General features: G+C 35.4%; 1 protein-coding gene across 1 annotated transcript in view; it reads left to right on the top strand.

Moving 5' to 3' along the window:
• Positions 1 to 24,298, top strand: part of LOC112048104 (Kv channel-interacting protein 1) — a 294,729-nt gene that overhangs the window by 108,595 nt on the left and 161,836 nt on the right. The window contains exon 2 of the mRNA XM_052885163.1: positions 2,243 to 2,418. Coding sequence (XP_052741123.1) covers positions 2,243 to 2,418 — 176 coding nt within the window. The remainder of the gene's footprint in view (positions 1 to 2,242; positions 2,419 to 24,298) is intronic.

Consider the following 24,298-nt stretch of genomic DNA (forward strand, 5'->3'; position numbering starts at 1 on the left):
GAGCACGTTAAACTGTCCCAGTTATTCTCATTGACTTCTGATAATGGTTTTTAGTTAATTTAACGTCAACCCGCATTAGTTCAGTGGGGTGGGTCTAAGCTCTATAGCCCCTCTCATATAAAGAGGAAGGTCTGGCCCTGCTGTGGGCCGCTGAAATAGACTGAGAATCCTACTAATATTATAAACGCTAAAGTTCGTATGAATGTTTCTTTGGATGTTTACTTACTCTTAGGTTACTCTTTAACGCCGCTACTACTGAATCGATTTGGCTGAAATTTTGAATAAAAATAGATTTTTCTCTAGACTAACACACTATTCATTACGGAAAAATCCATGGTTTCAGAGGGATTTGTGAAAAACTTATTTCCCCCGGAAGTCGCGAGCTTCCGCTAGTGATAAAACATTCCTCGAAAAAAGAAACATATAGAAACATTTTTAAACTACGAACGTGCCGTCTTTTTTAGCCACGCGCCAATAAATAGTACAAGAGCGCGTGGAAAAGTTTTCCCCGCATGTGTACCAGTACGCTGTACGTGCCTTTGATTTACATACTCCGGTAAAATCCAATTCTAATGCAAATCCGACTTAAACAAGAGACAAACTCAAACCACTTTCATCGATGTCTGCGTTTCAGAAGATTAGATAGCAAAGTTGCTACAGAAAGTTTTAACGAGACTTGCGTTTGAAACTCGGTGACGTTACATATTTTACAACTAGCTGACGCCGCGCGGTTTCACTTGTGTAGTTCCCGTTCCCGTAGGAATACGGGGATAATATAACCTATAGCCTTCCTCGATAAATGGGCTATCTAACACTGAAAGAATTTTTCAAATTGGAACAGTAGTTCCTGAGATTAGCGCGTTCAATCAAACAAACAAACAAACTCTTTAGCTTTATAATATTAGGATAGATTACATATTATAATTACGATATAATATAAACAGTTCAACCCATATTCGGCTCACCATTAAGCTAGAGTCTCCTCTCAGAATGATTGGAGGTGCATGCCCCGGACCATATTCGAACCTACACACTCTGGAATTGGATGCAGAGGCTATCACGGGTCAAGAATATCTGTTTTATTCTGTTTATAATTATTATGTTTATAGACAGTTCTCTTTCTCTAACTTACAAGTTTATCAATTCGATCAACAACTGGCATCTTGGTGGTTATCCTATGTTTTCTCAAATCATAAGGCTTTGGGTTCGAGTCCTGGGTCGTGGTACTTAATATTCAGTATTAATTTTCCAATAAAATAGCTTGAGAGTAGAATTTCATATATATTTTTGATGATAACAACGAAAAAATAATGAGTTTGTTGTGGACTGCTCATGGCGCGTTTCACATCCTATACTCGTATCTATAACTCTCCGTTAGCAAATTTAATTTATTATCATTATTTTACATCTAGACACAAAAAAAGCGCTAATAAAGCAAAATTTAATAAAATCTAATTCAACAAAAGCGTAAGCGTAACAAAAACCGCTAGACGTACAAAGATGAAATTTGGCCGAGAGGTAGCTTTTTTTAGCAAACATTCACTAAAAACGGCTTTTGCGACCTAAAAGGTCGTATTAAAGAGGTCTAAGGACGGACGAAGTGACGGGTGACCTCTAGTAATTTTATAAAATGTTACATCATCTAGGAACTAAACACTGAATTTTCAGTATTCTTTCTTTGATGTAGATTAAAGAAATTAATGCAATACCTACGATTAGATAAATTATAGGATCAGCATGGTCAATACGTTATAAATCACTGACCAGAAGAAATATAGATTGTTTGATCTGTCGTTTTTATAAACAATAATTTCTCGAATTTATTTCGTGTGGCTAACAAAACTAACACGCAGATTTTCTTTGTTCACAGATATCCGGCTGTACGCTTTGTACTAACGCTTCGATCGTGTTTCACTAAAAAATTCTAATCCAGAGACCGCTTTAACAAACTTTCGCTAACAAACGAGTGAACTTGGAATGGAGTGATTAAATTTTAATTAAAAAAAAAAACAGTTGGTGTTACAAGTTAGTTTGTGTTTTAAAATAAATGTCTAGTTAAAAATTGTATATAAATACTTAATACAGTAAGTGTGTCCAAAATAGTGTAAATAGTACTCATTAGAGTAAGTGTGAAACAATAGTGTAAATATATGTAAGTGTGACCAATGGTTGTGCGAACAGTGAGCGCTCGGTGCGTGGTAAAGGTGCGGTTTCACTGACGGGAGGGGTGTTAAGTGTAAAGCTGGGTGCGCAACGCCACGGCGTCGTCGGTGGAGGGCCGAGAGGGTGCGGGCGAGGCCGAGGCGCCGCCCGCGCCCGACGCGGAGGCGCCCGCGCGTCGCCGCCGCCACCGCCCGCTCTACCGCCGGCTCTTCCACTATGTCCGCACCGCGTGGACCGGTGTCAAGTTCGCACTAGGTAATTTGACGTTCCATTACAATTTTATTTTTAAGCAGTTTTTTATTTTCTATAAAAATGCGTATCAAGTTTTTATTACATAAAAAATTTAAATAAAAAAAATTGAACCGACTTCAAAAACAAAAAAACGTACCGACTAAACTAAAAAGCGTAAAATAAAATCGTATTATGTTCAACCTACTGATCAATTGATCAGTGTGAAGGCGGCGAATTTTTCAAAATCGGTTCAGGCGTCTTCGAGTAATCTGTGAACATACCTACATTAAAAAAAAAATCCGAGGAATTGATAGAAGTTCTCCTTTTTTTGAAGTCGGTTAAAAATGACGTCTGGTATTGTTTTTTTAAGGAAAAATATAATTTTTTTCGCTATCAATTAACCTTTTAAAACATGCTTGGAATTTCATTTGCGAGATTTGTTCTATACAGATGACTTAGCACGTTAAGTAGCTCTAATGATATTACCTATACTATAATTTATTATGAGATGTCTATTTGGCTTTATACTGGTAAGATAATGGACAAATCGCGTTTGTGTGTACAACTAAAGGTTCGTGGTTTGTTAAAAAAAACGTCCCTTCAGTTAAATACACCAACATACATAATATTTCATATACATCCAAAGCCTTTCAAAAGTAGACAAACTACGTCAGATTAACTCTTTCAAAAACTGTTATACATCACAAATATACGATAGTTCACTTAAGTAACAAAATTACAATGATTGTCCCTCTAGCAGGCATGAAACCTCTCCGCCTGAAAAAAAAAATGTTTTGATGTTTTTTAGTTTTTCATACATTTTTTTAATATGACTTTTACAAAGGTTGGTGCCAGCCATATTTTAGTTTTCCTTTTTTTATTACATATTGTTATAAAAAAAGAAAACTATATAAAAACTAATTTTAGTCACCGAAATAGCCTCTATGTTATTTGCCACTGAATAAAATTACTCGGCATATTCCCATATGGCAGGAGGCTACAACTCCACATGCAAGCCGAGCTGATGAAAATTACTTTTTGTCTATTTTCAACGTTTTTATAATGCATATGCTAATTTGTATCTGATAAAAATGTTGCGAAGTTTTATAATATGTTTAAACAAAAAGCTCTGCAGTCCACACAATATATTTTAATACCACATTATAATAAATGTAAATTCTGAGGGCAACTGTTGAATCTAATTTGCTTTTAATTTATTTTATTTTTCGCAGAAAGTATTAATATCGTTTATTTATTTTAAAAAAAGTAAAAATAAAAGGTTACTATTTACTTAAAATAAATAAACGATTTCTCTAGTGCCTTGCTCATTGGCGTATCTAGGTTTATTTCCTGGGGTGGGCCTGGTCCCGATTAAATAAAAATCACGATTCAAAATAAAAATTGTTATTATTTGACAATTTTTTTTTTGTAAAACATAATAGAATTTTCCAGTAGTAGACCAGAATCCCAGGGTGCACACAGGAACTTTCTAGGGTGGGCACGACCCACCTTTTATTAAGCCAATGGCCTTGCTTTAAACAAAACAATATATAGGTTATTTTTCTTGGGTTCACTGAATTAAACTTCGGTTCAATGTAGGATTTTAAATTGAATCCTAAATTAGCTAACTAGTCTCTGATTATATCTGGTAAAGATGTTGTTATAAAGCGGCCTATTTATTTTTATATATCATAAGCGATATACTTCACACATAAACAGTGAACATATAGGTCACCAAATCATATAAATACCTGCAACGTAAGTAGTATATGACATTTCCATACAATATATAACTATTATTGTATGTAGATCGCCCTATAAGTGTATCGTTGTATAGTGATTTATTAAAATTTTCATTCAACCTTTACTGTTTTAATTAATTATTTCATTGAGTTAAGATAATTTTAATTTAAAAATCGGTACTTAATTAAACGCTTTGGTTACCGTATGGTTAAAAACATTTCTTCTACGATACAACTATATACTTAAGTAGTTCACATCTTATATACAACTATATTGTAGTTACCTAGAAATACAATACACTAGAAAAACAAAAGTTACTCGCCGAGTTTTTCCCAACTCAAAGACTGAATATTATTTAAGCTTATTTGCTTTCAAAATGCTTACAAAGCAAGGTCGTCAACTTTGAGCATTTCACAAGTTCTTTTATATGGAAGCGACAAAAATATTCAAACAGGGAAAAGTTTTTGAGCCACTTTTCATTGGAGTTAGAAGAGCTGTTAAATAAAAGTTTCACGATTTTAAACGTAACAATGTGTCTTGAACTTTGTATTGCGCAAAATGGGGCATTTATTATCTTCTGTCCACTCCTCTACTATAAACTTACTAACTGTTTAGCTGGTGGGTGGCTTAGTTACCACCCTACGGGCAAAGATGTACCGTACCGCCAAGCGATTTAGCGTTCCGGTATGTCGTGTAGAAACCAAAAGGGGTATTGATTTTTATCCTTCCTATCGGATTATAAGGTCCAATCTAGAGCGGGCTTGTTAGCAGCCCAGATTTTCAGTAAAATAATTATAATTAACCCCTCCCATTCATTAAAACTGGATGTCCAAAAGGAGTCTATGCCAGACAAAACGCAACCGTAGGACTTCGTTTTATAAAACAACAAAGTAGGTATTAGTGTTGTTCAAAACCTACTGAAATATATTTTTGAAACCACCAAAATGGTACTGATTTTATTCTTTAAAAATCGAATTCACATTGCGTTTTCACGAATCTGCATTCAGTCATGAATATTCCGGTACCCGGTGAAATCTCTTTCAGTATCGGAAAATTAATTGAAATTGATTCGAGTATTTTGAAACAGAAAATAAAATACAAGAGGCGCCGGGGAAGCATCCGCTGAAGGTACAATTTAATATTCAGTTCTGAAATAAGATTTTGCAAGCTGTTGAACTTAAAGAAATACGGTAATAGTACGAGTTATATACTAGTGAACTTAAAGAAATACGGTAATAGTATGAGTTGTATAATTATAAATTTACAGAAATACGATAATAGTACGAGTTATATACTAGTGAACTTAAAGAAATACGGTAATAGTATGAGTTGTATACTTGTGAACTTAAAGAAATACGGTAATAGTACGAGTTGTATACTTGTGAATTTAAAGGAATACGGTAATAGTACGAGTTGTATACTAGTGAACTTAAAGAAATACGGTAATATTATGAGTTGTATACTAGTGAACTTAAAGAAATACGGTAATAGTACGAGTTGTATACTTGTGAATTTAAAGAAATACGGTAATAGTACGAGTTGTATAATTGTAAATTTACAGGAATACGGTAATAGTACGAGTCGTATAATTGTAAACTTACACAAATACGGTAATAGTACGAGTCGTATAATTGTAAACTTAAATAAATAAGGTGATAGTACGAGTTGTCTAGTGAACATAAAGAAATACGGTAATAGTACTAATTATATAATAGTGAACTTAAAGAAATACGGTAATAGTACTAATTATATAATAGTGAACTTAAAGAAATACGGTAATAGTACGAGTAGTACTTCGTAACCGAAAAATACAACTAGTACTATTACCGTATTTCTTTAAGTTGTGTGATATTGGAGCTGCTGGATGTAGGTAGCTCGAGACCGTTATACCTATGTCCAGTAGTGGACGATCATTGGCTGTTAATGATGATAGAGATGACAAAGCGCTGCTCAGTTGTATGGTTTTGTACTTAGCACCAGCTATCAGCTTCTTCATCAACTGTAACGATTAAGCCTCAGTAACACCACGGTTAGAGGGTAGAAAGTCTAGAATTCTATTCCTGGCCGTTAAAGTATAGTTCTAAAACAGTTGGTAATGTACTTACGGTCAGAGGTAACTATAGTCCTTTAGCTGCTTACAATAAAAAGGTGTAATGTAACGTCCTCAACATTATTTTAGAGCTTTCACCCGCACAATATATTCAGGAGGCATTTACAAAAACGTCGTAGCTGTCATAATGTCCGGAAAAATAGTAAATTTTCCACTGAGCTCAGAACGCACCCATATCGCGGTTATATAGCGTCATAATTCTCAATGTTATAGAGTATTTTATTAAGGGTCTAGGGTGAGTGGCTTATGATAACATTTGATTAGGGTTCACCCATTCGTCGTGATATCATGAAATTAGTGCTAAGTAACAAAGTGCTGGTGGTGTAAAATTACTTTCTGCTTCGTGCTGCTTGAATAAAGGATGTTTTTAGTTAATTAAATATTACTACGTTCTGTATGAAAATACTAAAGTATATTTGTATCATAAATGAACAAGTTAGATATATTCTGAATATAAAGAAATGTAGATTTTATTTTAAACTTGAAGCTATCTAAGTCTGAAAAAATGTATATTATTTTTAGTGATTCCACATTAGTAAGTTAAGGCTCACTTTAACTTACTGTCATGCTGTGTATATAATTACTATGTATATAGATACAATTCGCAATAATCATGCATTGTTTGATATTATCGGAACGGTGAAAGCCCAGTGGATATGACCTCTGCTTTCGATTCGGAGGGCGTAGTTTCAAATCCGGTCCAGGGCATGCACATCCAACTTTCAGTTATGTGCATTTTAAGAAGTTAAATATCACATGTCTCAAAAGGTGGAGGAAAAACATCGAGGTAACCTATGCATACCTGAGAATTTTCTTAATTCTTTACGAGCTGCGTACCTAATATTTTATTAACTAGAAAAAAAGATTTTATGTTTTCATACAAAGTAATTCAAATAACTCTGACTATCTATGAAACACACACAGTTATCTATCGTTACTATTTATCAATTAATAAGTCTGGCTACATCATTACCCTAAAGGTACGGCTATACTGTACCTTTAGGGTGACAATTTAAGATCTATTTACAAAAGAAATACTATTTACACCGAAAATATTCATTTAAGAACACATGTTCTTTGAACATTTTAAATTAATTTTAGATAAATAATATAATCCCAGAGTTATGAGAAATTTTCCTCAGTATATTTCAAACTCATATAACTCTTCGCGAATAAAATCTATTATCTCGATAACATCGCGTGTATTGTTGTTATTTATGTGCGGGAGCATTGTCATGCATTCGGATTAATTTGTTATGAATATCTTCATTTGGTTCATATTTAAGTGCGCCCTAAAGTCGGGAGTTGACACAGAGCCAGCGGCAGTCTAGACGCGTCGTCGAGTTGCAAATGATTGGCGTCACAGTAGAGAACCACTCAGTACGGCATTGTTGTGTACGTACAAAGACTTATCGTGGTTATTATCTTAGCCAGATCGCAGTTCAAACACGGCTTTGGAAAACAATAGACAAACCCAAAGCGTTGAAGCGAGACCATTAAACGTTGAAAGTAAAAAAGTCAAAAATGTAGCCAGTACTTTTGATAGTGTTCTCAACATAGTGAGTGACAATGTGTTTACGATAAACGAGCTGCCCGGTGGAGTGACACAAAAATCTAATTTAGTGAAGGGCAAAGGGTTCGACAAAAAAGATAAAGGACACGGGAAAAAGAGAGTTAGATTTGTTGATACTGAGTTAATCCCCGAAAAGATTTCGTTCACGGAACGTTTTGTCCAGTTTTTTCATTACATTTGGAGTTGCACGAGGACGACCGTCCAAATTGTTTTGAGTAAGTTTTATCGCCCCTTTTATTGCTTTTCTATTTTGGAAGTGCTAAAACATACACTGACCTTTATAAACTACGTACATTAAAATACATTAACTGCGGTCCAGTTTCACAGGAAAAGCTTTTGCAGGTTTGCTATGACATTTAAATAAGTTAATACATTTTATATTGTTTAATAATAAATTTGTAGAGAGGTCAATTCTGTACATGAAATATATTTCGAAAATAACTATCAGGGGGTGACTAGTGATCGATACGGATGCCAAAAATACAATCAGTAAAATTTTTGTCTATCTGTCTGTCTGTTATAGAAACAAAAACTACTCGACGGATTATAACGAAACTTGGTACAATTATTCTTCATACTGCTGGTCAGGTTATAGTATACTTTTCATAACACAACGATCAATAGGAGCAGAGCTGTGAAGGGAAATGTAGGGAAAACTGAAGAAGTTACTCAATTTTTACAGCGATACTACTGTAAGGTAAGGGCTGGATTAAAGAGATCTAAGGGCGGACGAAGAAGGGCGTCTGCTAGTTGTAAATAAACGTAATTGTTCAAAGAAATTAGTGTATAAGTTATAACTCATCTTCTCAATATCACGTGATTTTTGTCGGAGTCGGTCCGACTAGTTTCCATTCGATACGGGGTTCTTAATCACTAGCTTGTTCATGAAAAGCAGAAACCAAACTATATAGCTACAATTTCAGTATTGCAAAGCATTCACGATGGTTATTCTAAAATTTCAATAAAAAATATTTAACCGACTTCGAAAAAGCGGTGACCTGTCTGAAAATCTAAATAATTTATTGAACTGGTTGGTTTAACTAGCCTAATTAATAGCACCGCCAGAGCCTAGAAGTGTCAACAGCTTAACGGTATAGGGGTCGGACTCAATCACCGAGTGTCGTGGTTCTATCCCTGCCCGATGGACTATTGTCGTATCAACTCCTAAGACTGCTTTTTTTGACAAGTTGGAGGGGAATTCGAATATTGGGCATACATGCCTTATACTCACATTCCCCTCCAACTTGTTACCTTATAAAAGTATGGGTAAAATTCTTTTTATGGAGTACTAACGGACGCCCGCGACTTTGTCCGCGTGGAATTAAGTTTTTCACAAATCGGGAACCATAGATTTTTCCGTAATGAAGCCTATGTTTCTGAATAAAAACACACCGGTACACCGGTAAATCGTCTTGCCTTTCGGCATAGGCCTCCCCCAAGATTTTCCATGCCTTGCGATCATGAACTTTCCTTTTCCAAAGTGTTCCTTCCCATCCATCTTCCCATCTTCTTAATGGCCTGCCGCGTTTCCTTTTGTTGTCTCTAGGGTACTAAACAACCTTAAAGAGTAACAAACATCAAAATAAACATACACATCCATACAAACTTACGTGTTTATAATATTAATATAAAGTAGGATGGATTCTTTTAAAAACAAAGAACATTAACTGCCTTAATTAAATAAATAAAAAAGTAAGAATAAATCTTTTCTTACGAGTACAAAAGTACGTAGCCTGTTTCACAAAGTAATTATAATACACTCGAAACTTGAGAAATCTGTTTGAGAATAACAGGTTAATACAAATTTGCTTTCGAGATCCCAAAGTTTAATAAACAAAGCTAAGCGAGATTAAAGCAGACGGATAACAACATGATACCGTAATTCAACAAATCTACTGAAATATGGAAATTATGAAATAAAAATAAAAGTTTTGATGAGCCTGTTACGTTTAACCGATTTTCAAAACGGAGGATTTTTTTTGTTCTTTAGAAGTTAGCCCTTGACTGCAATCTGTGATCTGCACCTGATGGATGGTGGTTGTTAGGAGGAGTATGAAAATCCACACCCCTTTTGGTTTCTATACGACATCGTACCGGAACGCTAATTCGCTTGGCGGTACGTCTTTGTTGGTAGGGTGTTAACTAACCGCGGCCGAAGCATCCCATCAGCCAGACCTGGACCAATTAAGAAAATCTCAATCGGCCCAGCCGGGGATCGAACCAAGGACCTCTGTTTTGTAAATCCACCGCGCATACCACTGCGCCACGGAGGCCGTCAATCTACTCAAATATGGAAATTATGAAATAAAAACGAACGTTTTGATAAGCATATTACATTTTAACCGAATTTCAAAACGGAGGATGTTTTTAACAAAATAATTTTATTACAATTCTAGCTGTTGTCAAGCCTGCGTAGTTTCTATTTCTGTAGGACTATCGGAAAAAAAATTAGCCAATGCTACTAGCCTAGCTGTGAGATCCCCGTCAAAATATGTCCAGCCATTTCAGAGATTAGCCGAAAAAAACAAACAAACAGACAGAGAAAAATAAAAAACAATATTTTTAATAAATAAGTAATATTTTGAATGAAGAGTTCAATAACTCTACGTCCTTTACGCAAAACGCAAGTAATAACACCCTTCAAACCGGAACACAGCAAACTGCTAGGCGGTAGAAATAACCGGCAAAGTGCGAGTCGACCTCGCGCACGAAGGGTTCCGTACCAATATCATATTTGTTGTATCGGAACCCTTATTTTATTATTGAGTATTTTTTGATATAGCAGCAAAAGAAATACATAATCTAAAATTTACAGTCTATCACGGTTGTTGAGATAAAGCCTGGTGATAGATGGATAGCGAAGTAATTCACACGTCACACGGAGACACGTCGATTCTCTTTCTACAAACGCTAACGCTTCGAAAACTACAAGATTGTATGGGAATGACAGATCCGATGGATAACTTGATCACGTGACCTGTCGATAGTAAATGTATTCCAGGCGTTTGCGATTGTAGAAAGAGAATCGACGTGCCACAATTAAATCATTGAAGTGTAACAAGGAAACACACATTCGCCTCTATAAAACTACAATGTATCACATACAGACTTGAATTTTATTTATTAGTACCAAGTGATAACTCATTTGAATTACTGACAGTGCCAAATTAGCATAGATATAAACTTTCGTAATCTTGCCAAAGTATTTAATTGTTGCGGATCTACAACGAGCTATTGAAGACGGAGTTGGCAGAAGTGTTTATAGCCAAACAAGTTGGACGTAATCGAAACTCGTCACAAAACTTTCACATTTTCCGGGAATAATGAAATTTCCGAAGCGGATATCGAATTACGTGGCAATTTTTTGCCTTAAAAGACTGCCGTTAAATTACTAAGAATTGAATTTGGCGTTATAATAATTTACGTACCTTATTTTTTGTTAGTAAACTATTCATCATCATCATTATCAACCCATATTCGGCTCACTGCTGAGCTCGTGGCTCGTCCCTGAATGAGAGGGGTTAGGCCAATAGTCCACCATGCTGGCCCAATGCGCAGGCAATGTGCAGGTTTCCTCACGATGTTTTTCCTTCACCGTTTGAGACACGTGATATTGAATTTCTTAAAATGCTGAACACAATTGAAAAGTTAAAGATGCATGCCCGGACCGGATTTGAACCCACATCCTCCGGAATCGGAGGCAGAGGTCATATCCACTGGGCTATCAGGGCTTTAGTAAACTAATATTGGGATTCATTGGAATTCAAGTCGGTAAAGTAAATAGTACAACCGAGTGTATACTGTGTATTGTACTCGTATTCATTTATGCGCAATGGCCTGAGCAATTTATTTTAATTATAGTTTTTTTTAAGTTAAGCATTTGAGACTTACATCTTATCTATCTATGTACTAAATTTTGTCGAAATTCTTTCAGCCGTTCAGATAGCCTATTAACTGACTTGGTCTCTAATAACCTATTATATTAAACATCAGATCAACTAAGAAATGTCATTTACCTTCTGTATGATATCCACGAAGGGCTGTCAGTAGGCACCGAATGACATTTGTTACTGTTACGCTGAATCTCAATTTCATATATGTCAACTAACATGCGTCAAAGTTAGTGAATTAGCCTGCTGGTGTCATGAATGGCTTAAGAAACCTGACTTTGTTTTAGTAAGGTAATACTAGGTTCTGCGACTTCGTTCGCGAGAAACTAGGTGTAAACTTTTATTCCTTTTTAAGCCCCATTACACTTTTACTTTAGCTTTTTGTGTTATTTTGGGGAAGTACTATCACAACTTCTGCCGCCCAGAAGTTTTGATATGGTATGTTCTGAATGTCATGTCATGATTGCCAGTTTAATTACAAGCCTTTTATCGTAAAGTAAATTTTAAATAGTAGTAATTTAAAGTTCACTTTAGAGGAAGTACCTACTACTACAATTTCTACCGCCAAGTAGCACTGCTGTAGCATGGTCTGAAGGTCACGGTTGTCGATGTAATTACAAGATCTTCAAAGTAAAGTGAACTTTAAATAGTAGTAATTAAGAACTTCCAGAGAGGAATATAACAATACTGCTTGCCGGCATAAATAAGCGAGCACCTATCCTGGACCAGCTTCACAAAAAGCTCTACGAATGTAAAAACATACTCATGCTAAGTTACAATTTTCTAGTATTAATGGTCTCTGCGCTAAACCACGGACAGACGGACGGACGGACAGACAGACATGGTGAAACTATAAGGGAAGGACCCTTATAGTTTCACCATGTCTGTCTTATAGTTTCACCATGTCGACTACGGAACCCTAAAAATGTCGTAAATCTGCATGCAAATCTAAACAAACCGTGTATCACGGTATAATCGTGATAACGTTGATAAAATGTAAAATATATTCAGAACTTAGTTTCATAAAAAAATCCTAACAGCTCCCGCGTAAACGAAACGTGCCATGGAATTTTCACGTTCCGGATTACAAAAAAACATCCCTTAATTCTATATCGAAGTGTAAACTTTGATATAATTGCATTTATATGTATAAAATACACAAAATTAATTTAACTAGGATAAAGTTTGCAATTGGAAATTTAAATAAGATTAAATATTATCATGTCCTTTTATATTAGGATTTTTGCAAGTATTTTGTGAATTTGAACTATAAAGAAAACTTTTATCTTCTAATATGATCAACTAACCGATGCCCGCGACTCGTCTGCGTAAAATTTATTTTTTCACAAATGCCTCGGGAATCATGATTGTTGTGGCGTTAAAGAGTAACAAACATCCAAACAAACGTGCATACTAACATCCATACAAACTTTCGCGTTTATAATGTTAGTAGGAAGTAAATTTTGCGTTAATATTATATTGTAGGTGATTTTATTAAAATTTACTTACTCATTTAAGAAAAACTCGCTTGTAAATCACTTAGCAAGCCGTTATTTCATGGCACAAATGAGCTCATAGCTCATTTAAACCACGCGGCACCCGACATGCATCGCCTCGTTTCGTGCGAGTAGTATTCTTTATTTATGAGCTACTATTAGACATAAAAGTACATCTACTCTATATAGACTACAAGCCCTTGAACAAAAATTACATGTGAAATGAACCTACATGAATAACGCTTAGAAGGCTCCATTCACTCGCGTACTCACCACTGTACTGCTCAGAAATGACGGCATAGTGCTTAGAGTTATTTTCTGATATAGTAACAGCCTTCTAAGCGTTATTTACGTTGGTTCATTTCACAGGTAATTTTTGTTCAAGGGCTTGTAGTCTATTAGTATCATCGATGTACTTCCAATCTTTGACCTAGCGAGTCCAATATACAATATAGAGTACACAAGGTTATTAACTAAGATATGCACTATATTTACAGAATTGTCTAACCACTTTTTTATAAAACGTATAAGATGACTATTAATAACTCTGTAATGATCACTATCAGTAATTGTTATCAACAATTATACCAATTTTAAAAATCCCTCCCTAATAATGAGTTCGTGACAAGTCTTCAGTAGGCAGCGGAATTTTGCATGTATGAATGTAGTGAATGAGTGTCACTGGTTACATTCGTGGACGACCCATGTAAAAAAAAGGGGGCGCCGCGCTGTTAGACGAGGTGGCAACATGTGGATTTAATGAGCTGGAACCTTAAATTCATCATTTGCTTAAAATCACAAATCACTTACAGATATTATTTATGTTCTTAATTTACGATTTGTGTATTTATAATCGATTTACCGGCAATGTATTTTCGATTGAATACTAATATTTCAAGTCACTTCCATTAACCGTGGTACAAGACACATCCGAAATTAATTTATAATTTTGTCTGTTCACTGCGAATGTGTAAAATAACTTTGATAAATGATCATGTTTTAATTGAAATTCCACCGCCGTGAAATTGTTTCTGTGTTACATGTGTTTTGAATTGTTAATTAATATTTTGAATTTTACATTATTTTAACAGCACATAAACACAAGCTGAAATTAAAGTCTAAAATAAGGCTAAAACCAAATAGGTATACCTAGAGCAAGAAAAAATAACGTCAAGGTTAAAAATTCTTTCTGAGCAACTGTCCAAAAATTATATATAAGGATTTCTAAAAACCACTTTAGAAATCCTTACATATAATTTTTGGACAGTTGTTCAGAAATTATTTTAAAATACAACCGGATCTTGTTACTGAAGAAGCTACATAAAATTGTATAGGAACATTTTATATCTGTCGGTTTTTTTTATGATTGGTTAATGCGTTTTAGTTTAGTTATTGAGTGTGAGAAGTTTGAAAAGATGGACCTTTTTAGGCGCATATACCTCAATTGAACCGTGATATCCCAGTGCGTAAGACCTCTGCCTCCGATTCCAGAAAGTGTGTGTTCGAATCCGGTCCGGGCCATCTCCAACTTTTCAGTTGTGTGCATTTCAAGAAATGAAATGTCACGTGTCTCAAACGTTGAAGGAAAAACATCGTAAGAAAACCTGCATACCAGAAAATATTCTTAATTCTCTGCGTGTGTTAAGTCTGTCAATCTGCATTGGACCAGCGTGGTGGACTATTGGCCTAACCCCTCTCATTCTGAGACTAGACTCGAACTCAGCAGTGTGTATATGGGTTGTCATTAGGGTGCCTCTCTATTCTCTCCTGATATCTGGTTTTGTATTTTTGGATTTCGTCATGGACGGTATCAACCTTTAAGTGATGGCGTATTTGATTATTAGTGACGAACCACGGAACACCGCTTATTGTACGAAGAATAATATTTTGCATTCTTTGGATTATATTAATATTGGTCTTGCAAGCGCTCCCCCAGAGTTGAATTCCGTAGAGCCATACAGGTTTAAGGATGACTTTATTCGTTGAAAGATGTCGAGTTTTTCAAAACAAATCGAACGACTACTAAAACATACTTAGAACAATTGACGTAAAAGTGATATAATAATAAAGGCGGGTTTACACGACTCGAAATGCGGCAATAAAACCAGATGGTTGAGGTCACGTCTAGCCCGACCCGCTGTCGCTGCCAGCCCGTAAACTTGTGCCTTTCGGTCCCAAACATTAAACATATTGCCTGCAGATGTCATTATTCATTTTGTTTATACACAAATCTAGAAACGTACGAGTACTAAACATAATGTAAGGTAAATACGGTTATGTTTATTAGAATTCTTTTCTTTTATTTATTATATTTCTAACCATTTTACTGCGTAAACGGGACACGCCCCAAGTACGCAACTGCTCGAGCTCGCGCGACCGAATCCGCCCTCTCCGAACCGAATAAGCTACCTCTGTGCCAAATTTCATCTTTGTACATCAAGCAGTTTTTGAGATTTCGTGAAGAATAACCTTTCGCATTTATACATATATTAAGATTATAAAAAACTAAAAACCGATTTAGAAAATTATTTTAACAATAGAAAGCTATATCTTCACCCAGGAACATTGGCTATATTTAATCCCCTTATTCCCAAGAAAACGGGAACAATGGGGGTAAAACCGCGCGGTATCTGCTAGTCTTATAAACGCGAAAGTTTGTATGATTGGATGTTTGTTACTCTAACACCGCAACTACTGTTTTAGGCAGAAAATTGGAATGGAAATAGATTTTACTCTGTATTAACACATAGACTACTCTTTATCCCAAAAAATCTATGGTTTCCCGAGATTTGCAAAAAAAACTGATGATTTTGATGGTATGAATGTTTGTTACTCTTTCACGCCGCGACTAGGTACTCAACCAAATCTCCTAAAATTTGAAGTAGAGATATATTAACACATAAGCTACTTTTTATCCCGGAAAAATTAATGGTTCCCGAGGGATTTGTGAAAAACTTAATTCCACGCAGACGAAGTCGCGGGTGTCCGCTGTCAAGTATAGAGTAGTAAAAGATTTTTTATTTGCAACATTCCTCACTCTCAGATTTACTAACCACCATTATGTTCGCGCACTTCGGTGTTGATTGAACGGAGTGTATGAGATAAGTCGTAAAACAAAATTAGAAACAGCATTGTTATGATGGCGAGGCGCTAAGGTCGTCTGTTAATGAACCTGAAACTGACGGCTTTCGACAAGAATAGATCCGTTGTTTACATCGGTGTATACAACGATGTAGATAGGCCTTAAATTCATCAAGTGCTAATATGTTAAAATATTGGGATTCATTGAAGCTGATGTTATCTTATATATAAGCGTGTAAAAACCCTGTTTGTCGCAAATGCCTCTCTTGCGATCGCTTGATGCGTAACTGTCAATTAGCCAATGGGGGATGTCGAACTCGAAAACAAATTTTCAACTCTTTAGGGTAGATAGATCCAAAGATTACCTTATTCAATATCACAAACTTAACCGGTTTGTATAGAGAATATTTGTATAGATAAAATGTACCCTTAGCCTTAGACCAACCTGGTCAAGTGCAGAAAGGGCCCAGAAGGAAGAAGAAGTATCCTTTGCATTGCTCCAAACAGGATAAAGTACCATGCTTTGTACATTTTTTTCTCTTGTACTCGATACCTCTAATCAGTTACTTGACTAGCCAGTGAGTTGTGTGAGCTTAGGACAGTTTCTGACAGCAGAGTCCATAGCTTTGCCTCCAACTATTGAGCCACAAACTTATATGACTTGGTGAGGGTGTCGCACCTGTTGTGCTTTTAGTATAATGTTTCGAAAAATGTAGGCAGGTCATCTCGTCCCAGATGATAAATCCGGGTGAGGGTACGGGCCTCGAGACTTAGCCTCCTTACCCGGGTAAGAGGCGGGGGATCTTGTTACACCGGTCATTTTCTTCCAGGCCCTTTCGGGGCTGAGGCTTTGTGGCCGATGGGTTGACTTAGGTGTCAGTCCAGGTGCCCCACGCGGACTGCGATTGCTTGCTATCCTGTGGGACGATCTCAACGACGTTAGTTCCAGTTTTGGCCACCAGGTCAGAAAAGTTTGTGACATTATTGTCATCGAGCACGTCTCACGCACTTTGCGTTACCAACAGTGGTGAAGTATGTTGAATTTGATTCTAATCGCACACATCTATGTACGCTTTGATGATGGAAGTTTAATTTTAAGTTTTCGACTAATTAGTATTACCATTATCTTATGCGTGCGTGTAAACTAAAATTAATTAAAATAAATGATATTTTAGTTATAGTTGATCATTGATACTTAATAATATTTTTTTAAATTTAATCGTAAAAACTTTTCAATGACGACTCCACACATTTCCGTATTCGATGAGAATTTACTTGATTTTCGCGTTCAGACTGACTGATACTGATATGCATTTCAGTATATCCGCGGCTCCGCACACAATAGGTGCGTTTAGAACAAAATGTCCGTAAACATAGATCTGGAAACGTTTTCCTTCAAGAAGAATCTACGACGTCGAACGTTGAACACGATTCGATCGGCCGTGACTGCGCTGAGGCAAATCGCTAGTAAGTGCTTTTAAATTGAGTTCCGAGAAACAAGTTCAGATTTAGTTCCAGCTTTTAAGGTTGTGTGGAACTTTGTTTCTTTGTTTTGGTACTGCGGAGTTTGCTGACACGAAGTTTTAATTAGGAAAAAAGTATAGCCAAGAGTTGTTAAAGATTTAAAACCTCCGCTGGGATTCATTATGAATTCAGTATCTCGGCATCTTTTAAAATTTTCTCTCCAAACTGTCACCTTGAAAATTTTTCGTAAGTTCAAGCACGGTTATCTAAGGTAAGTTCCGAAATCTGTGTAGAATATTAAAACGAGAAACTTGTTCTAAGAGCATATTTTATTTTAGAACTAGCGGACGCCCGCGAATTCGTCCATGTGGAATTCAGTTTTTCACGAATCCCTCGGGAACCATGGATTTTTCCGGGATGAAAAGACACCTATGTGTTAATCCGGGGTAAAATCTATTTCCATCCCGAATTTCAGCCAAATCGCTTCAGTAGCTACAGCACAAACGAGCAACAAACATACAGATATACACACACACACTAACACACGAACTATCGCCTTTATAATATTAGTGTGATTTCAGAACTTGGGTCCATGTTTCTAGATATAAACATCAAAGAAATGTTTTTGTTTTGTTCTAAAGAAATAAACAAAACTTTGCTTTCACTCCGTAGTACATTCACTTTGAGTCGTAAATACAGTTGTAACAGAATGTACACAGAACATAAAGCGCTTAAGCAATTTCACAATTTCCTCGAGAACCAATGATAAATTTTTTCGGGGTCAATCCAGGGTGTAATCTAACTTTTTTCCAAATATCAGTCTAATTGGTTTAGAAGCTGCACCGTGAAGGGTTAACAAACATGCATTACTTATACACGAACTTTTATAATATTAGTCTGATCACAATATTGTTTATAATAATTGTGATCACGATAAATATGAACAAGCATTTTCTAGACAAACGATGACGAATCTGATCACACTTTTCATCAGGCCACTCCATCACAATTATCAAGTTAGCTCAAGAATTCATTGCGCATGAAATGTCAAAAGCTCTAGACAAAATTTCTAACAACTAACATAATCAAACTATAAGCCTCAATAGCTCAGCGGTAAAGAGACCGGACTCATCACCGAGAGGTCGTGGTTCGATCTTCCCGCTGGATATTGTCGTAGCCATTCCTAACACAGTATTTTTCGATAAGTTTTTTTTTATTCTTGACTAGGTGGAAGGTATCAGGAATATATTGGTCAATGGTCATATTTAAAAGATTGAAAATGTAAGAGTGATTAAGATAGTTAACTACTGTTAACTATATCTCAGGTTATTAATAAAATTGAAAAGTTTATGTAATCTTCAAAACCTTTCACAGATTTTCCTTTCGCATCGAAAGTGATGTTCTAACATAAACATTTTTACGGCCGTTTCAAATTTCCGCGTGTTGTAGAGTTAAATTAAAAATAATTTTGCGTTTCCTATAAATTAATCGTAATTTTGTCTTTGTTTACAATTTTCACCAAGTTTACAATTGAATTCCAAATGTAATACGCAAAATTCAAAAATCAAATTCCTCTTGTCCACAGTTTAGATTCCTTTGTAAACTTTAATATTACTGTTCGCTTTATTCTCATGAAGTCAAATTTTTTGTCACACACTTATTTGGCTTTTAGCCCTGCGAAAGGCCAAAACCTTCAAAATTATATAAAATCTGAATTTTTAATAATGAGAATTAGAAGTTAAATCATGCCCCTAGTCGACAACACAGGCTTTCTAAAAAAATAAAATAATTATTTATTTCAGTTTGTTTCATAACTTTTTATCTACACTCATATTACAAAGACGTGAAATTTGTGGTCTTTTAGGGGGTAATCTCTTAATCTACAGAACCGATTTTGAAAATGCTTTCATCGGTAGAAAGCCACGTTATTTGTGAGTTTCATAGGCTATATTTTTTACCCTTACGGAATGGAACGGGAACTACGCGGGTGAAACTGCGCCGTCTAGTTTATTATAAAATTTCAAATAAATAAAGCACTTCAGACTCTTGATAAGTAGATATGTTAACAAAGGTTTTCAATTTTCATCAGTTTTCAAAGTTTCAAACTCGAGCATACGAGTACTTGGTGAAAATAAACAGCAAAAATTATCATGAATGTATAAGCGTTGTTTTAAAACAATAAAAGTTTAACAAGTTGGAACGTGTCGACACAAGTGCTATGTTCGGGGGGATTACGGGATTTACATTTTAAATTCGTTAAACATTGAGCTTTTTATCAAACAAATCTCAAACGCATTTATATTTTTATTTTATTTTAAAATAAAAGGCTATCTGAAATCAGGGAGGCTTTTCTGTAACGATGTCTTTATTACTTCGACAGTGAGGTTCGAACTCATATCTATGTTTTTCTGTCTATAGTACTGTGTTAGACAAAGAGAGATAGAGCTGTATTCGAAACTCGCACTTGCGAGTTACACAAAACATCATTGCTGAACATGCCTCCTGGATATGAAGTATCTGTCACTTCTTTTTACTTTTGTCACCCAGGGACTTGGAAAAGAATGTGACATCCCTGTACCTAAGAGAGCACGTTCGATTTCTATCAACCAACCACCAACTGTTTAGGTCGTCTTGTACATTAAACCTAAACATTATCACAGTGAGCCACCACAAGTAAGGTTTGTTAACGCCATACACACACATTACAGATATATACTTGTCTCCCTTCTTCTCCTACCTTTTCCATTTCCTTATTCTCGTGAGAGGGAGACAATTGCAACCCGCAACGCCAGACGCTTCGATCAAATTAGTCAATTAATGTACGCCGCCTGATAACTACGCATAAATTTGGCTCGCGCGCTTTCTAAATCAGTGATTATTATAAACTATAATATGTGTTGTGAGTGCATTGGTGGGCTTCTATGAGCTGTCGAAGGCGCCTAGCAGCCCTGTGAGATTTGCTGGTTCACAAGGTCAGTTCACGAGATCCTTTGTCTCCAAAGTTCACCTATTTCCACACCAAGGTTGGCCATCCGCATTGAAGGAGCATGGTGTACCTAAGCTGTCGAGCTCTGAAGGGAGACTCGCCCTGTTGTAAACAGGGCGAGACTCCCGCCGGTAAAATATACTGATAATTATGAATATAATAAATGTTTTGATAATTTTAATCAATGTTGTTTTAACTTAATAACGCTTATCCTTACATTCGCACGAAAAAGGGATCTACACTAGTGAAACCGTGGGACACATTTAGTTAATACGAATATAATAAGAGAGGAACAAACTCATAGCAAAGTTTTAACAGCAATACCAGTTGGCCATACGTTTAGAAGTGTGGACATGTGCACTCTGCATGCGGTCGAAAGCTAACGCATAATAATGTGTGCGGTTTAGACAATATGTTACGCTGTGTTTGTGTTCATGCTGTGTGTATTTTTTTATGCTACGCACACTTTCCCGTTGTATCAAAACATCGGGTTTTTATATACTAGTTAGAATAATAAATTCTATAGAATAGTTTAATTTGGGTATTAAGATAATATTTATTGCAAATATAATAGTTAGAGCTATATGGAGATCACTAAACCTTATTAATACTTGAGGTAAACAAATACAAATATTTCTTTTGTTTATACTTTTATGTGCTGACTTAGGTAAAAATAACTAGATTTTTTTTGAGACCCATTATTAAATATTGTTATTCATATTAAGTGATATATTCTCGTTTAAAAAAAATAACTAATTTCTCAATAAATATTTATATTTTGACGCGTTTAAAAATACAAAAAATATGTTGTGAGTTTTTATGTTGAAAATTCATTAAAATTACTCCATAATTAGAAACATTTTTAGTTCTCAATTCATGTTCTTTAATTGGTGACATTTTCCCAATTCAATCCAGTGTTTTTTATTTGACCCGATATCACGTTTTTCTGTTAAACAAGCTGAAACTAATGAAGCAGTTAGTGATTTGAACAAATTCATCGAGTGGATTTTTTGAAACGTTAGCACCTCTAATGAAAGCGCCATTAAACATCTCCAGGTGTTCGTGCCCTGTCTAAACCCTCATTCGCACTAGAGTTTTTTTAACGGACGTTAAAAAAGCGTTCAAATATAGTATGAAGTTAAATGAAGGTCTATTTCTAACGCCCAAAATTGAAAATGCAACTTCTTCTTTGTCGTTACACACTTGACCACACCCAAATGACGACCACGACCACTCTGGTCGTCATTTGGGTGTGGTGGCAAGCCTCACTATCCTTCACCATTCCTCCCGTAGTGTGACTCTCCTAGCACATTCGTGGAGCGATCTTAATGCAACACTGCTCAAAAATGCGTCGTGTTTTAAAAACGTTGTTGTGTGAACATATACTTGGGAATGCATTTGTTGTATTTGAACGCTTTTTTCGTCGTCGTCATCAACCCATATTCGGCTCACTGCTGAGCTCGAGTCTCCTCTCAGAATGAGAGGGGTAAGGCCAATAGTCCACCACGCTGGCCCAATGAGAATTGACAGACTTCACACACGCAGAGAATTAAGAAAATTCTCTGGTATGCAGGTTTCCTCACGATGTTTTCCTTCACCGATTGAGACACGTGATATTTAATTTCTTAAAATGCACACAACTGAAAAGTTGGAGGTGCATGCCCCGGACCGGATTCGAACCCACACCCTCCGGAATTGGAGGCAGAGCTCATATCCACTGGGCTATCACGGCTCACGCTGTGTGTCACGCTTTTTTCACTTCCGTTAAAAAACTCTCGTGCGAATGGGGGCTTAAGAGCCTTGTCGGCCTTGTCGGCTGTCATTACCGGAACATCTTATTCTCGTTATTCATTGTATCAGAACTGCTTTCAAATTTAGATGACACGACATTTTAACCGCCTTGTGAAAATTCGAAAAATGGTATTTTTATTAGTAAATTGATTTGTCTTCTTTCATTGGTACACAAATAGAGTTTACTTTGTCATAGTTCTTACAATGAAGCAGTTGTTCTCTTTCAAACTTTTATAAGTATAATCTTTATTACATAATAATAGAAACGACTTCAAATATGTATTTCAGTTATTTTGATTTTAACACAAAATTACTAAGCCGATGAAAATAAATTGGTTAATAAATGACAAATTTATGAAATAGCAAAAAAAAAACATACGCGTCGAATGGAAAACCTATTACTTTTTTAAGTCGGTTGGTTTTCAAGAAGGTCGTTTCAAAAAGACAACAAATATTAAAACTTTTTTCAAATAAAATGAGACAGACGTCGTAAAAAGGGATTTAAAAGGAGACAAATACAGAAATATTAATGTTAAGTCATTTAAATGCAAAATTATTCAATAAGTTCGCTTGAACTAAATTGAAGTTCATAAAACATAGACTTCAAAAACTGCCTGACCTCTTTGAATATTAATGATTTCGCTCTGTGTTATTTGAAAGACAAAAGAAAGATTATTCCATTACAAGATAGATTTTGAGTTCACTTGAAAAACGAAAGAACTCAAAATGATTCAATTGATTTTTCATACGACGCAGTGAGATTTATTTTTCACTAAATTATTATTTACGTAATATGGATAAAATTATGCATTTTAATATTTTATAAAAATAAATTATAGCTGCGTCGCTCTAAAAAATCATTATGCGTTTATATAAAACAGTAACATATGATGTTAAGTATTATACGAATGTTTTATATCAAGTTACAAAATTCAAAATAATAATAATAATCAAAGAGTCTCCCATGTCGGCATTTTTTTGATTATTTACCCCAAATTATAACTATGAACAAACACCAATAACATAGCCATGACATCATTTAATTCACCTTTAACTATGGTTTTTTTTTTTGTTCTATTATCCTCTTGCGATCCGTCGACAGACTAGGAGCAAAAGTGATATATGGCTCCATGTAAATGTCATATATGGCTTTCAATCAAATTAACTAAACTTAGAAATTAACTTAACTGACTTAACTATAGAAATAAATATTATTTATTAATATTTAGAATATTTCTAAGATTCCATCACTCGATAAAGCAAACACTCTTTCATATCAACTACATATATTTCACTGTTCGCCATAATGTACGCACATAATTTTCTTCATGCCCGTCATTTCTCGAGAAGTACATTCGTACGTCCTAAAGCCTGATGTGTAAGCATTTCCTGACCGCGACCTTTTCCATTTACGAAAAGGTCAACGTATTATCCATTTCTTGAGGAAATTTTCAAGAAAACAACTTTTTTTATGTAAAATGTTTTTTCCTTAAAATCTCTGGGTAAACTACTCTGTTTGTAGAGTTCAGTAAGCCTTGATAGGTTAACTAAGTTAAGAAGTTTGTAATAACTTTGCATCTTTACTTTAATAAGTTCTACAAACTTGACATTGCTTATCCTAATATTATTAAACTATCCGTGGAGACTATAAGTAACGTTAACAAGGTTGTTCTTAATAAAATATTCATCGTCAAACTCTATAAGTAATAGAGCTCGTACCCAACATGCTAAATCAAAGTGACGTCTTCGTATCAAAAATATTAGCACTCG

The sequence above is a fragment of the Bicyclus anynana genome, chromosome 13, assembly GCF_947172395.1.
Source record: "Bicyclus anynana chromosome 13, ilBicAnyn1.1, whole genome shotgun sequence".
NCBI classification, from domain to species: Eukaryota; Metazoa; Arthropoda; class Insecta; order Lepidoptera; family Nymphalidae; genus Bicyclus; species Bicyclus anynana.